General features: G+C 34.8%; 1 protein-coding gene across 4 annotated transcripts in view; it reads left to right on the forward strand.

Moving 5' to 3' along the window:
* The window catches only part of LOC108566204 (hemicentin-2), a 33,234-nt gene extending 21,146 nt beyond the window's left edge, over window positions 1-12,088 (forward strand). The window contains exons 9-14 of one of the 4 annotated variants that reach the window (XM_017925987.1): window positions 2,784-2,943; window positions 5,828-6,121; window positions 7,405-7,630; window positions 7,700-7,833; window positions 8,129-8,428; window positions 11,685-12,085. In XM_017925987.1, coding sequence (XP_017781476.1) covers window positions 2,784-2,943; window positions 5,828-6,121; window positions 7,405-7,630; window positions 7,700-7,833; window positions 8,129-8,428; window positions 11,685-11,740 — 1,170 coding nt within the window. In that variant the 3' untranslated portion in view covers window positions 11,741-12,085. Of the gene's footprint in view, window positions 1-2,783; window positions 2,944-5,827; window positions 6,122-7,404; window positions 7,631-7,699; window positions 7,834-8,128; window positions 8,429-11,684 lie in introns of all 4 variants that reach the window. The other 3 variants (XM_017925986.1, XM_017925989.1, XM_017925988.1) reach the window with 3 other exon arrangements.
* Window positions 12,089-13,989: the final 1,901 nt, after the last annotated feature.

Genomic DNA, 13,989 nt, shown 5'->3' on the forward strand with positions numbered 1-13,989 from the left:
GGAAATGCATTTATTTAACATGTTGTTTATAATATAATTAGTTTAAAATAATTATTGATCTATCCGCTCTAGTTTAGAAAATGTTAAATTTTGAATATTGAAACTAAATCATAATATATCAGAGGTATAAAGAATTGCGTAATTTAGATAAAAAATTTAGTTTATAATATTATATAAAAAGCACTGAATTTTAAAAATAATAATATTTTAACATAATTATAATAGAATCACTGTATATTGTAGATCGATTTTTAATAAAAAAAAATATTCATTATGTGCATAAGCAGATATCATATGAAGATAAATACTATGCTACCGGATTCATTTGCAAATGCTTTAGGCAATCCATTAGTGATATGCTGTTTGTTCAATTTTATCGGTAAATCATATATACTTAAATATTTGTTTCAATCAATTTGGAGACATAATTTTAAGAGTACATAGCAATATAACTTGTTATAATGTAGTGTTATTACAATTTAAGAGTAATATATTTAGTTATCAAGACATGTTTCAGCAACAATTTTAATTAGAATTAAAAAAAACACATGTGTATTATAACTTTTAGTTATACACGATTTTGTATACACACAAGTTGGAATCAGTACTATTTGACTGGTTTATTGATTTCATTTTTTTTTTCAAATTTGTTTTGTAATGCTCGATTGGAATACAAATTGCCATCGTTTGATTCGTGCATTGGCAGCACACGTGAGTGGATGTGTATGTGTATTTTTTATTTGTTGGGAGAAGAGGTTGCATTGGCAGAAAAGGGAATCTCCGGCGACGTGAGAAATGATGCGAAGCGAGCGAGGATGAGATAAATATCGAGTAAGACAGACATAGATAACACAAATCCAGTGTCAAGGTGATAGATGGAGGCGGTAGATGGATAGATGCGCGCTAAACAAAAAGAGGGCGAGTTTTATTGGCCGTGAAAATAACAAATAGAGCAGCAGGATGGCGTGATGGGCCAGCATCCAACATATTTTGCGGTCTTCCATCCCTTGAGGAACATCTGAACCCGTGCGAATTCTAATTAGACTGCGAAAAAGAAGAAAAAAGTTGAAGATGTAGTGTAGTTTTGGGGTTGATATCGTATACCCTTGGTCCCCTTGACCCCGACGGCATTACGAGTGTATTTCCATTTCAGCAAGCATCTGTTATACACTCGTCAGAATGGTTGCTCAAGTTTGAAAACTTGGTGGTCCCGCTGTGACATTAATGTCAGTAACGATTACATCGTTTCATCTGTCCTAATCCTGAGCCACAGGAGGCAGAGTCATAGCCAGTAGCCCTCACGAGATAAGTTGCCTGAATTCTGATTACTGAGGCTAATCCGATTTGTTTTTATTGGAATTAATTCCTCGACGGTTTCGCTCCGATAAACAACGGACTTTAGTATTCAGTTGGCGCCGATAGTACAGTATATATATATATATATTTACCCCTCTTGCTTCGCCGAAAAAGTTCGCATTGTATTCTTTTAAGTGCAGCTCGCGAGTTAATAAAAGAAGGAAACAAATTTTAGAAATTCCAGAACAAAATTAGCGTGGATCTCTAAGAGGAACTAAAAGGAAAGTTCGGTCCATTTTATCAGCTCCGCTCTGTGTATATCTATAGATATATACACACTCTCGGAGCGTCTAAGTAAACGAAGTTCGATCGAGTTGGCCATCAGAAATATTTAGGGAGCCCGTTTCTTCATCGCACAGTTAATTAACTTTTCTTGGTTCCAATTTAAGGAACGCTAATTTATTTCAACGGTCCAAAGACAAAATAATCCTGCGAAGAGAACGGAATACCCGGAGATATAAATTAAAATAATTAACGTAAGTGCGCTCCTGGTTCCCCGTTTCTTTTCCTTCCTTTTTCTCTCATTCTTTCACTCTCCTTCCGTATATTTTCTTATTCTTTTTTCGCTTCACTTTTTATTTTTTCTGCACGTTCATCTTCTCTTATTATTGCCCTTCTTCCTGCTCTTTGTATATTTAATTACATCCCACCTCTGTTTTCGGCTTTCCAACCCTCCGTCGGAGCCGCCAAAAAATTAACAATGATTAAATTCAGCAACGGCTTTGCATATAAAAATATTAATAAGATTTCTACTCCTGAAATGCAAATTAGACTAGATATTATTCAATGTTCAATTAAAGCACAATTATTTCTTCAATTTTAAGGTATTTTGTACATGTATTTCAATAATATTTCTCTACAAAATAGTATTATTCTTTAATAGTATACATATATGTATTAATTACCATGTCTAAATGTATTTATTTTTATTTTTTTCCTATGAATTTGTATTTTATATATGTTGATAATCAATAATTTATAGCTTAGATAATTTTTTACAAAATATATACATAATATTAATGAATAAAACATAATTATGTAAGTTTAATAGTTGTAGATTATCATTCTCCTGGAAGGACGATATTGATTTTTTTTTGATAGAAATTGATGAAATGCTTTACTGGTTATATAGTATGAGCAACAATTGAATGGTATAAACGTCAGGTGCATTTGAAATGAAATATGAATTCTTGATATGTTCAAACTAACAATTATAAAAGCGATTCACATTGTTGAAGATGCACAATGTTGCGTGTAAGAAAACGCAAATAATAAATCATCGTGCAGTGCTTTTATCTGTGAAATAGTTAAAACTTTCAATGCGGAAGGGATGAACTCGATAAATTTGAAATTCAATGCGGACATCCCGGAAACTTTATTATTGTTTCGAAATTAATGGAATCCAATTAAACTCGTTGTCGTTGCAGGGGCATCTGGTCCCTTACAATGAGACCGCCGGATTACTACCAGCTGATGACACTCTGACCATCAAAAGCATTCGGAGACGGTCTGAAGGAGAATACTCGTGTTCGGCCACCAATTCAGAGGGAGAAACGTACAGCGCCCCCTTCAATCTCATTGTTCAATGTAAGTCTGCGATTTATTCTTCTATTCTGTTCATTTTACTAATACCGCATTCCTGTATACCTTTATCACTAGCCTTTGTGTGCTCGTGCATTAAATAATCCCTCTAACACATATCTTTACAACCAAACTGATTTAAAGTAATACAAAAGTAAGCTTAGATTAATTTTAGTTTCGTAAATAAACCAAAAATAAGCAATTACCTAATTAATATTTATTATATGGTCAATATTATTATAGTAATTTGTTCACTCAAATATAATACATAGATAAATGTAACATAATATAAGAATATTAGAACAGAAAAGTAATTCTAACTAACAATTGAGTAGCCATTGATAATGAATTGAATGTGCATACGTGGCATGCACAGCATTTCTATAGGTTATAATAGAGTTAGAATCCTATATATGTGACCCACCCAAAAGATTTATCAACTTGTTGCAGTTTGGCATCTGTTTATATTAATGACCTCTTGTATCATAAATTACACTTAGCTTCGGTGGTGGTGGGCAGTTCAGCAGACACCGCTTATGTATGCTTTTTCTTGTGCGGTTTAGTTCTTTCTGCTGCTCCTTTAAATTGGAGCTACTAGCAGTGTATGCGTGTCGAAAAGTGAGGAGATCCATTTGGACTTAAACTAATCGGTTTGCGGTCAGTGAGTGATCTCTCTTCGGGTAGCTTTTCTGCGCCCATCCATTTCGAGCGATCACCCCTTGCCTTCGAATGATGGGGATGGGCTTAGAACTTGCTGCTAAATTCGCTCACACAATTTAAACTATTACCACCATCGGCGTTTAATTGCCGCAAGTCCATTTCCGTATGCCGCCCCTCAGACATCTTGGGATGATGAAAATGCCACGTGTATTGTTCGATTGCTGTGCGCGACTGCATCACCTCAGAGCGACGGATGATCTTCAATTGCAGAACACTAATTACCACTTTATTACACATCAACGTGCCAGAAATAACGAACGTTCTGTATATACAACCGCAGGATTTACTGCTGCTATGCTTTTGTGTTTTATAACAATGGATTCGGCGTACTGCTATCATGTTCCATCGAATATAAAAGCTTTCGAAGTGGAAATAGACAGAGCAGTGGTAAATAAAAATTACAAAAGCATATTTCCAATTCAGACATCAATAGCGTTCCTTTTCCGTGTGATTTGATAATACATCAAATCAAAAACTCATCAATGATATAACTATGATCAAGTTTCCTTATTATCCTGTACATATATAAAAAAAAACAAAGCAAACAGTAAAATAAACAGTAATTCTATATATCGATTTCATGATTATGATGAGAACGATGCAGCTCGCCAATTAATTTTAATTAATATTACATGTCATTCTGTATGAATAATTGCACATAAAATTGGATGAATCTAACAGAATATGGTAAATTGATTTTTCATAAAATTGTGATTTAAAATGTCCTTTTTGAGTTAGCAATTGTGAATTGAATACTTATTTTAGAATTGTATATCGGTTTTAAGGTATGTAGAATATAAAGTCATGTATTAAATGTTGGATGTTACATGGTGATAATCCATTTATGCTTAATTTAAAACACCTGTTCGTACTTAATGTTCAAGTTTTGTATAGAGGCGTGCAGAGGAAAAGATGTATACGTGTGTGCGCTACAGTGTTCCTATGCATTATTCTAGTTTCAGGAGTTGGGTGTACAATGGTAGTAATGCGTTGTTTCTTAAACATTTAATTAAGTGAAGTGGATATGAACGTTTGCATCTGGGATTAGGTTGTTGGTAATTGTACCGGCAAAGTGGTAGTCAGGATAATGGAATGTCTGTGTCTATATCTCAATATTCGGCATCTGCTCTATGACTAAGCGGATATTATTGCAGACTATGCTAAGGGTGTATCGAACGAGATGAAGATGGGAATGGGGAATAGTTTTGTTTCATTCAGTTCCTTCGCGTTTCTTGTTTCTGTAAGTCTGTAATTGCATAAGCGATAAATTTCTTAGCGTTGTTTTTTTCTTGCGACGTTTCCTTTTCTTTACTCTTTTTTTTAATTAAGCCAAAATAAAATTCTTAAGGGTTGAAGTTAATAAAGAGCCTCTATCCAACATCGGTGTCAGGAACTGCGTGAATAATCTGTCTGTGTGACCGCGAATTTTCTGCTCATTACGTGCCCTGCGCTGCTCGTTTTTTTGCTTTCCCGTGCGCTTCCGTCGACGAAAAATTAACTTTATCTTAAATTGCTATCCCCTTGCCAAGAGAACCGAAGTCTTGGAGTCAAGGAGGAAATTGCGCATTTTTTCCGGGCCGACAGCCGGAGTTATTTAAGTAGTTAGACGAACCAATAAAAGTCCGATAAAGCCACGTTCTGATCGAGAATAATGTGTCAATCAGATCTATCGGATCGGAAAACCTTCTGAATGAATATTGTAATTTTCCGTTTCAGATGCTCCCCACGTTCAACGCTAATGCATCTGTTTGCTCCGCTGTTGATTCGTGAAATTATTTTCAACCGTTTTGCGGACGCCCGAATAAATTCCTGCCTCGCAGTTTCGGATTATTTCTATGCAATTAAAACTTCAATACAATGTCGTCCGCATTTGCGTATTTTGCACGGCCGTCTCTCTATAATTTGAATGAAATGAAAATCGCGGCGCCACTGCCAGACGTGTCCTTTTTGACGCTCCAGTTTCATACATAAACGGGATTTATTACGACATGCACTTCGTGACTTCACTGCTTTCTAGAGACGATGCCCTCCTTGTCAACCAACCTCCTTACCCACCGCATTTATCATAACAACATTTATTTATGCAAATATTATGAAACCAAAAACACAAACACAATAATAAAATACAACTTTTAAATTAGTGTTTTTAACTGTAATGTGTGTATTTCAGATGCGCCTAGGTGCAAAATAGGTTACGAGGTGAACAAGATTGCTTCGGTGACTTATGAAAACATGATCGTACAGTGCCATGTCGAGGCAATTCCTGAAGTAATCCGTTTCCATTGGACTTACAACACGAGCAAAGGTGTGCTTCCGATGCAAGGAGCTAAGATGCAGAACACGGGGGACGTTTCCACTCTGCATTTCACACCTGGCACCAATGATATTGAATCTTTATCGTGTTGGGCTACGAATAGCGTAGGTAGACAGGAAACACCCTGCCTATTCCATATTATACCTGCAGGTGAGTTATCAAAGCAACCTCCCAAAATTGAATTAGAAATTCAGAATAGATTACGACTTATTAAATATTAGTTAAGTAGTAAGTAATATGAGTCATCATTAGAGTAGTGGGAGGTATACAAAATATGTAATGGCAATATTTAATCTTTTTCATCGTAGAGCTTTTGTACATTGATATTTATTATGGTTCTTTTTCACACGTAGGCCATATTGCCCCATTTCGGTACATTTACAAGGAACAGCACTCAATACTCAATGCTTTATATCAATATCCATCGAACGTAAAAAAGTTTCATTAGTATTCTCTTTTATATAGGGCGCGTACAAAAACCATGAAAAAAAAGACACTAAAAAGAAAATAATATTTTTTTAATTAATTTAATTAATATTGAACTGTACACGATGCTTATTCTACAGTTAGCAATGATATATGATTTATAATATATACACAACTTCAAAATCAGAAAAGACTTAATTTGTCTTTATTATTTTAATAAAGATATAATTATCTTAATAATAATAACAACAATTCATTGGAAAAGCTTAAGCTGCAATATTATAAATCCAAGAAAATTATAATTGTAAACAAATAACGATGCTAAATTTTCCTTAGTTCCACACTATGGCTCTCGAATTACTTATAAATTATTGTTATTGTTAAAACAATCAATAAAAAGAAATTTAAAACTCCACTTAGAACGTTGCTGTTTTTAGCTATAGCAGTATAATATAAGGTTTATTTTTAAGTTACAAAATTGTGAAAGCATTCGAATCTGGATCGCATGCGGAGAAATAGTATTTGCCGAGATGTCCAGGGATGAGAAGTTACGAGATGCGGGGTGGCAGTAGCTTACGATGGAAATCGATTCAAATTTATCGGTTTTCCGGTTATTGGTAACATGATTTACGTTTTCCCTTTCAATCTGAGCCGTTTGTTTGCGGCTTCGCTTCTAGTGGATAGGGATGTTTGTATGTGAGAGAGTGAGTGTGTCCGCCTTTTGTGATATTCTAAACCTGATGTACGATATAAATGTGAATACTACCAGGATGGATTCCCAATGGACACTGTCATCCCATATGGCTGTCATGCGTCGGACAACTTTATACGAGCTGTTATTTATCTAATAGGTTCTCGTTCGAAGGAGAGACAAATTTATTTCGTCCGTGGATGAGAAGAAGCGCGTGCATTATTTCATAATACACCGGGATTTATGAATTTCTATGCTGTTTAACATGCAAGAAGTATTAATGTTTTGGTTGGTTGAATTTGCATTTCTTGTTTAGATAAGCCTGAGTCTCCAAGGAATTGCTTGATGCGGAACGCATCGCACGGGGGCGGTCTTGAAGTATCTTGTTTAGCTGGAAAGGATGGGGGACTACAGCAGAGCTTCGTGCTGGAAGTAGAAGATCTCACATTACCACTTGATCCGTCTGTTGTCGCCACTTTAAGCGATCAAGGGGATCATTCTACACCTGTGTATCGAGTTCTTGGTGAAACGCCGGTTTTCAGGTAGGATTTGAGGAAAATTAATCTGCTTTGTATATATATATATATATTTAAACATGAATTTATGTACAGGTTACATAGCTTAGAGGCGAATCGAGAATACCAGTTCGTAGTGTACGCAGTGAATGCAAAGGGCCGATCTAGTCCTCCGGTGGTTCTGCCCAACATTAGACTTGAAGTCCCTACAGATCCTAAGCAAGAGAACGGTATGTCCCCGATGGGATTTAGCTAATTTAATTAAAGTAGACAGTAACAATAAGCGCTTGCGCGTTCTGCATCCTAATTGGAATGACCTACTGCCTCTCGAAGAGTCTATCTCTAATTAAAATTTGCTTCCCAAAATGTCACAACAACTATTCATTCATTAAACCGCTGAAGCAATTAACTCGTCGCCCCCTAATTATTGTGCGATAGATTATTTGGCAGCGGGCGATGAGGGCAGAGAGGGATGGAGTTTTGGAGGGTGATCCTGTCCACTAATGTCTGTTATTATTTCCAAAGGGCTGTCCATTGGGGTGTACGATACGGATAAGGGGAATCATCCTATAACCTTGACCCTTCTGCTTGTAATCCTGGCAGCAATCGTGATGGTTCTTATAATTGGCATCGTGGCAATCGCAAGTGTACTGGCCTGCAGGCGACAGCCTCAGGTCGCCCTCAGGGCACGCAGAAGCAGTAAACCACCCGAAGAACTAGAACTTTCGGAAGCAGGCTTCAACGAGGGTTTCCATAGACGCAGCGCCCAATACAGGGCAAGTCTGTACGCGTCCGAATCGGATTTCGAGAGGAGCATTAATTCAGGTAAAAAGTACTATTATCAGCAGGGTATGCAAGGAACGTCTTACAGTTTGTCCCTAGAGTTTCAACGTCGATTGGGAGGCGCACGCCCTCTGCACCAGTTATGAACACGTGTGACGGGAGCATTTAGTTCTCTGATTACCGGTTTGGCTAACCTAACCCTCTCAAATTCGGAATACTAACTTACCATTCCCTTCTCGCTTACATTGCAAATTAGCACACAGGATATACCAGTTAAATAATTCAATATCCTTGCTAAATACTATCCCTTCGCATATCATTTGCACATTCAGCTCATTACTATTATAAAAACATTTATGTCTGCTTATATAATGAAGTGCATAATAACAACTTACAATCACAACATACAAAATACATACATTGTAATGGATATATCATTAATATTATATTTTTAAAAAAACATACAGTATTATATTAAAGATATCTTTGTGTAAATGTCTTTAGTCTACTGTTATGTGTAAATGTGATAATATTTTAATTGAGTAATTAAAGGAAAAGATTAATGAATATGTATATAATATTTAAAGTCGTATAGCACATCAGACATTCAAAAATAGTATTGTATTTTTTTTTTAATTATTTTCAAATACTGTGGTATAAGAATCAAATTTGATTAGAATATTTATATGCATGAGGGTAGCATGCAAACAGAATTAAATGTAAAATAATCCTACAATGAGTATTGCAGTTGTGTATATTATATAATGCAGATGTTTGGTGCGAAATGCAAGTAGTAAAACTTTCCGCAAGTTGCACAGTGCAGATAATTTCTTCCCATGGAATAGAAACAGATGCGGACAAGTCTAGTAATCTATGCCTAAACCAGATCAATAGTCGTAATATGTGAGGATGTGTATGTGCTACTTCAGAATACATATCTTCTTATTTTGTCGGTAGCGGCTAACGACGGTGGTTGGAGAGTATGAAAAGAGGGCACGTATAAGCTTTGAAAAAGCTGCGGCGATCGGCGCTGCGGAACGAACCTTTCCGTATCTCAAATTAGCAGATACAAAGCCACAGAAGCTAAATGGTTTCTGTCGATAAGGCCATGAAAGATTTAGCTGCGATCCATTCGGTATGAACGTGCCCTTTCATTTCGGCCCCGCTTAAAGACCAGTGATTTACTGTGCGAATACGCTAATATAAAATGCGTTATAACCCAGCTCAGGGACTGTAGGGGGAGGTTAAAACTTTGACAGAAACAGAAAAAAAGAAGTAAAAAAGAAAACGAGATAAAATATTGGATATTGTGATACACATAAAAGTCAAGCATACACTGCCTTACGCTTCGTTTATTTGCGTATTTTAAATCTTCTACATTGCTTATTTTTATTTTGCTTTACTATTTGTCGAAACAACACTAATGCGAACTAATCCTGCGTCCTGGAGTGCACGGGTTTCTCTAGCACGCTTTTAGTGTCCTATGGCATATTCAGCAGTACGATCGGTTTTTCTAGCATTAAGGGGATGCGTTGCATAAAATTTCCATTCCGCCCCTGAATAGCATTTTCCGATCACAAATCGTTGGAAGTAGACAGCACCATCTAAACAAACCATAAGTCTCGAGCGCCAAGTGTACGTGTGGGCATCCTCAGGGAATCAAAGCCGACTCTTTGAAAACAACCCCTGAGATTTGACACACCCGGAAGACCACAGCAACAATGGTCAAATAACTTTTTACTTTGCACACTCGCCTATATTGATGTAACAAATACATTTCAGCCTTCTTACAGAAAACTTAAATCTTTGTCTATTTAAATAACAAAACCAAAATTAACATGGAATTAATACCGTTCTGAATCAATAGATTATAATCATTTTAATGCATTACTCAGTTTCATGCTAAACATAATTTCGCTCTCATGACGCACACTCCAATATATTAGTTTACATATAGTCCAACCACTGAATTACATTAACGGTACATCATGTATTTGTGATTTTAACTAATGCAATGTAACAACAATATTGCCTTCATATATATGACAAGAATGTACTTTGTATAATAATATTATAGAATCATTTTGTTACTTCAAAAACAGTAAATGTATTTATTAATTAGTGTGCTATCAAATAAAGTTATTTTATGACTAGATTGGATGTACCATATTATAGAATGATTTTGGTATTTAAGGATTTCGAATAATATAAGGGCGTGGGGAGGGTCATTGACACGGCGACCTTGACAACACGCGGATACCGTGTGCAATCCACCGATTCGCAGGTCGACGTGGGGAAAATCGAAATTTTCGCCGTAGGAAGAACTGTCTGAAATTCTGCACGAATTTGAAGCAGTTTGCGCAAAGTTTTTCGGCCTCGCGATCCCGGAATGAACACAGTAAAATATTCACAAACAATTTGCAATTCTTTTCGCTGTTATTCGGAGCGCTTCAATTCGGTGTGCATCGTCGAAAAGTTTCCGTCCAGGGGCATGGAAAATATTTCAATTTGATTGTGTTTTGCATTAGCGTCAGTTTTGTTCGCAAGTCGAGTAAAAAGGATTTCGAGGGCAATTCGATTTCCATGGGAATGGCTTACTTTTCATCATCGCCTTCGATGTTCACCTCTTCGACTGTAGCAGAGGGTATCGAATGGTTGGAAAGAGTTCGGTGGTGGCAGCAGCAGCTACTCACTTTTTACTAGGTGTTATCGCCGATCGCGTTTACGTAATAATCGCAGATTCAGCGATAAGAAACGGGGAATGGGGGTAATTTGAAAAAATAGAAGCCTAGGAAAACATGCGAAGCCTGCGACCCAGCGAACCCGACGTTCAATGTGCATTCACGTTTCCTGCAGGACCTAATGAAATTATTGCTATTCGTCTTGTATACTCGTGTGTGCAATTTGCTTTCCTATCTGATTAAGTTCTGGTCACCAGAGACCCGTTGTTATTAAGCAATCAACTATACGAATCGCATTTTAATTGCCCGCCTTTATCTGTCTACCATATAAATCTTAGATTTAAATTCAGTTTTGGGACGTAATTTAGAGCGCTTACAACTAAACTTAATGTCTTTTTCGCGGTCCTCGCGTTAATCCCAGTGTTAAACACCTCTATTCTTTGCTCAGCCGCACGCTATGTGTAGATTAATTACTTTTCAACCTAAAAATGTAATCAATATTACAGTACGAAAATAATATATACTAAAAGTGCTCTTTAATGATTAATTTACTGGCGTACCCAAAACTTATTACAATTTTTATTTACAAATTTTATTTATTTTGTTTTATTTTTCAGGCCCGGATTTGATCTTGGCTCCTGTGAATTTTCCACGTCAAAGCACCGACTATTGACCCATGCTGACCAGGCGAGGATGACCTTATTTATTTGTAAATAGATTAGTTTTATGACATCCAATGCAGCGCGAACAAGAAACTTAAAAATTCTTCATTCCAGTATCAAAATTATACAGTCGTAGAACACACTCGTTGTATAATATTTGTTATAATTTTATTATATATTTTTGTTAGTTGTAGTGCTAATTTTAAGGAGTAATCAAAGAAAAAATGATTCAAGTACAAACAGTACATGCTGCAATCGAAATAGGATAAACTATCGTAATAATACAATTTATAATAAATTAGTTACTTAAACTACGATTACTCAATTAAGTATTTGTTTATATTCTCAAGTGTACGTACAATTAAATTTACAGCTATAAAACTTTATTTAAGTCATTCTGGACTAGTAAAACTTATAAAAGTAAAAATTGTATGTCGCGTTATTGGAAATAAATAGAGAAAGTTGTTGTTTTTTCGATGTTCTTGCTTTCTACTTATTCATTAAAAAAGCCCCAAAAAACTCGTTAAAATATGAAGTAGGTTATTCCAAGGATAATCATCGTTACATTAATATAAGCAATTTTATTAATGCTCATAAGTTGATTTCCATATTTGACAATAATTACCTTAGATGTCCTGCTAGTATTCAGAATTTTCATAATTCCATGGCTTTAACTAACAAATTTCTAATAATATTGATTCATTTATATAAATCAATATTAATTAACGATATAAAATGTAGCTTTAAAGTTAGTCTACCTGGTTTTTGTTTTCCGACAAGTATTAGGCAGCATGACATATACATTGAACTTCGGTATGAATCCCAAACCTGCAATTTGAGCCACACAAAGTTCTGGCCCAGAGGCCATTTCACGACATATTTTCAGCCGATTGTTCGCAGCTTTCGCATCACGAGTTCCGACTATTGTTTGTGTTTTATACCCTTATTTAGTAAATACATGGAAGAGCATTGTTTGCTTGGGTTTCAGATCTCTGTATTAGTTTTGTAATATAAGTTCTCTTTCGTTGGAATTTAGGTTACAGTTTATTATTATATCCTTGTTTGCAGAAAACATTATTTTTATAATCATTAATCCTCAGGATATTACATAACTCTGAAAGTATAAGTATATATAAGTATACTATGTATGTTTTTTGTAATAAACATTTTTATTGTTCTATAATATTTACTTGTTTAAATAAAAAAAAAAACACAATGCATTTTTAATATATTATAGAATCATTTTATGTGGATTTACACTTTATTCAATAATTATAGTATTATATCAGCATTTTGTAGAATTTAATAAACACATTTTTACATGATAAAACTTTTTACTAGTATTTCCGTTGTATTTAGAAATATAAGTTATAATCTTATGAATTACTATTAAAACTAAATTAAACTACTGCTTTGAAAAACATTTTATTAAGTATAAAATAATTGTATAAAGTATGGAGATGATTGCAATAATTTAATTTCTTTTTCAAGTAATGATTTCCACACATTATATAAAGTGAGTATACACTAAGAGAGAATTGAGGGAAAGAAGCAGAGCGGAAATTAAAATCGGAATGGAAAATATTACTAGGGATTCCTGGATATTTCTTAAGAAATTATTATTTTTTGTTTGGACGATATTAAAAGCAAACAAGGGCTTCTGGAATATTTTTTCTTTAAAAATAATATCTCCTCATCTTTCTATTCCTTATATATTCCTCCTAATTATTTCCTCCTCTTTGCATTCTATTTAAATACGTTTTACAGACTGCTTAAGTCCAATTAATTTCGATTTGTTGAAACCATTTTATATGAACTCACCTTTTGAATTGTACATGCCACATTGTTATTATAGGATCCTGCAATAATGAAAACGAAATAAGCATAACGCGTGACTGAGCACAAAAATAATATTGATTTTGGAGTAAAATACTTAACAGAACTTTTGTTGTAATTATTGTGAATAAGTATATCCTTTGCTCTTTAAAAAATAAGAGAATATGTCTGAATAATGTACATATTTCATATTCAGCAATATTATTTATTTCTCTGCATATAGTCAGAAGTAGGTTACGACTCACATTGTGAGTACATGTCACAGTTGTGATGAGAAATGAAAATTTATATTTACAAAGCGTAAAATAAACTTACCTTTAACATGTATCTCGCATTTTCTATTTCGCAATGCCTATTATAAATAAATACACTTTGTTCTGATATTGTTCTTTAAAAACCATCAATATTTAACATAATGATATAG

This window comes from Nicrophorus vespilloides, unplaced genomic scaffold, assembly GCF_001412225.1.
Source record: "Nicrophorus vespilloides isolate i.1.1-1 unplaced genomic scaffold, Nicve_v1.0, whole genome shotgun sequence".
Classification (NCBI taxonomy): Eukaryota; Metazoa; Arthropoda; class Insecta; order Coleoptera; family Silphidae; genus Nicrophorus; species Nicrophorus vespilloides.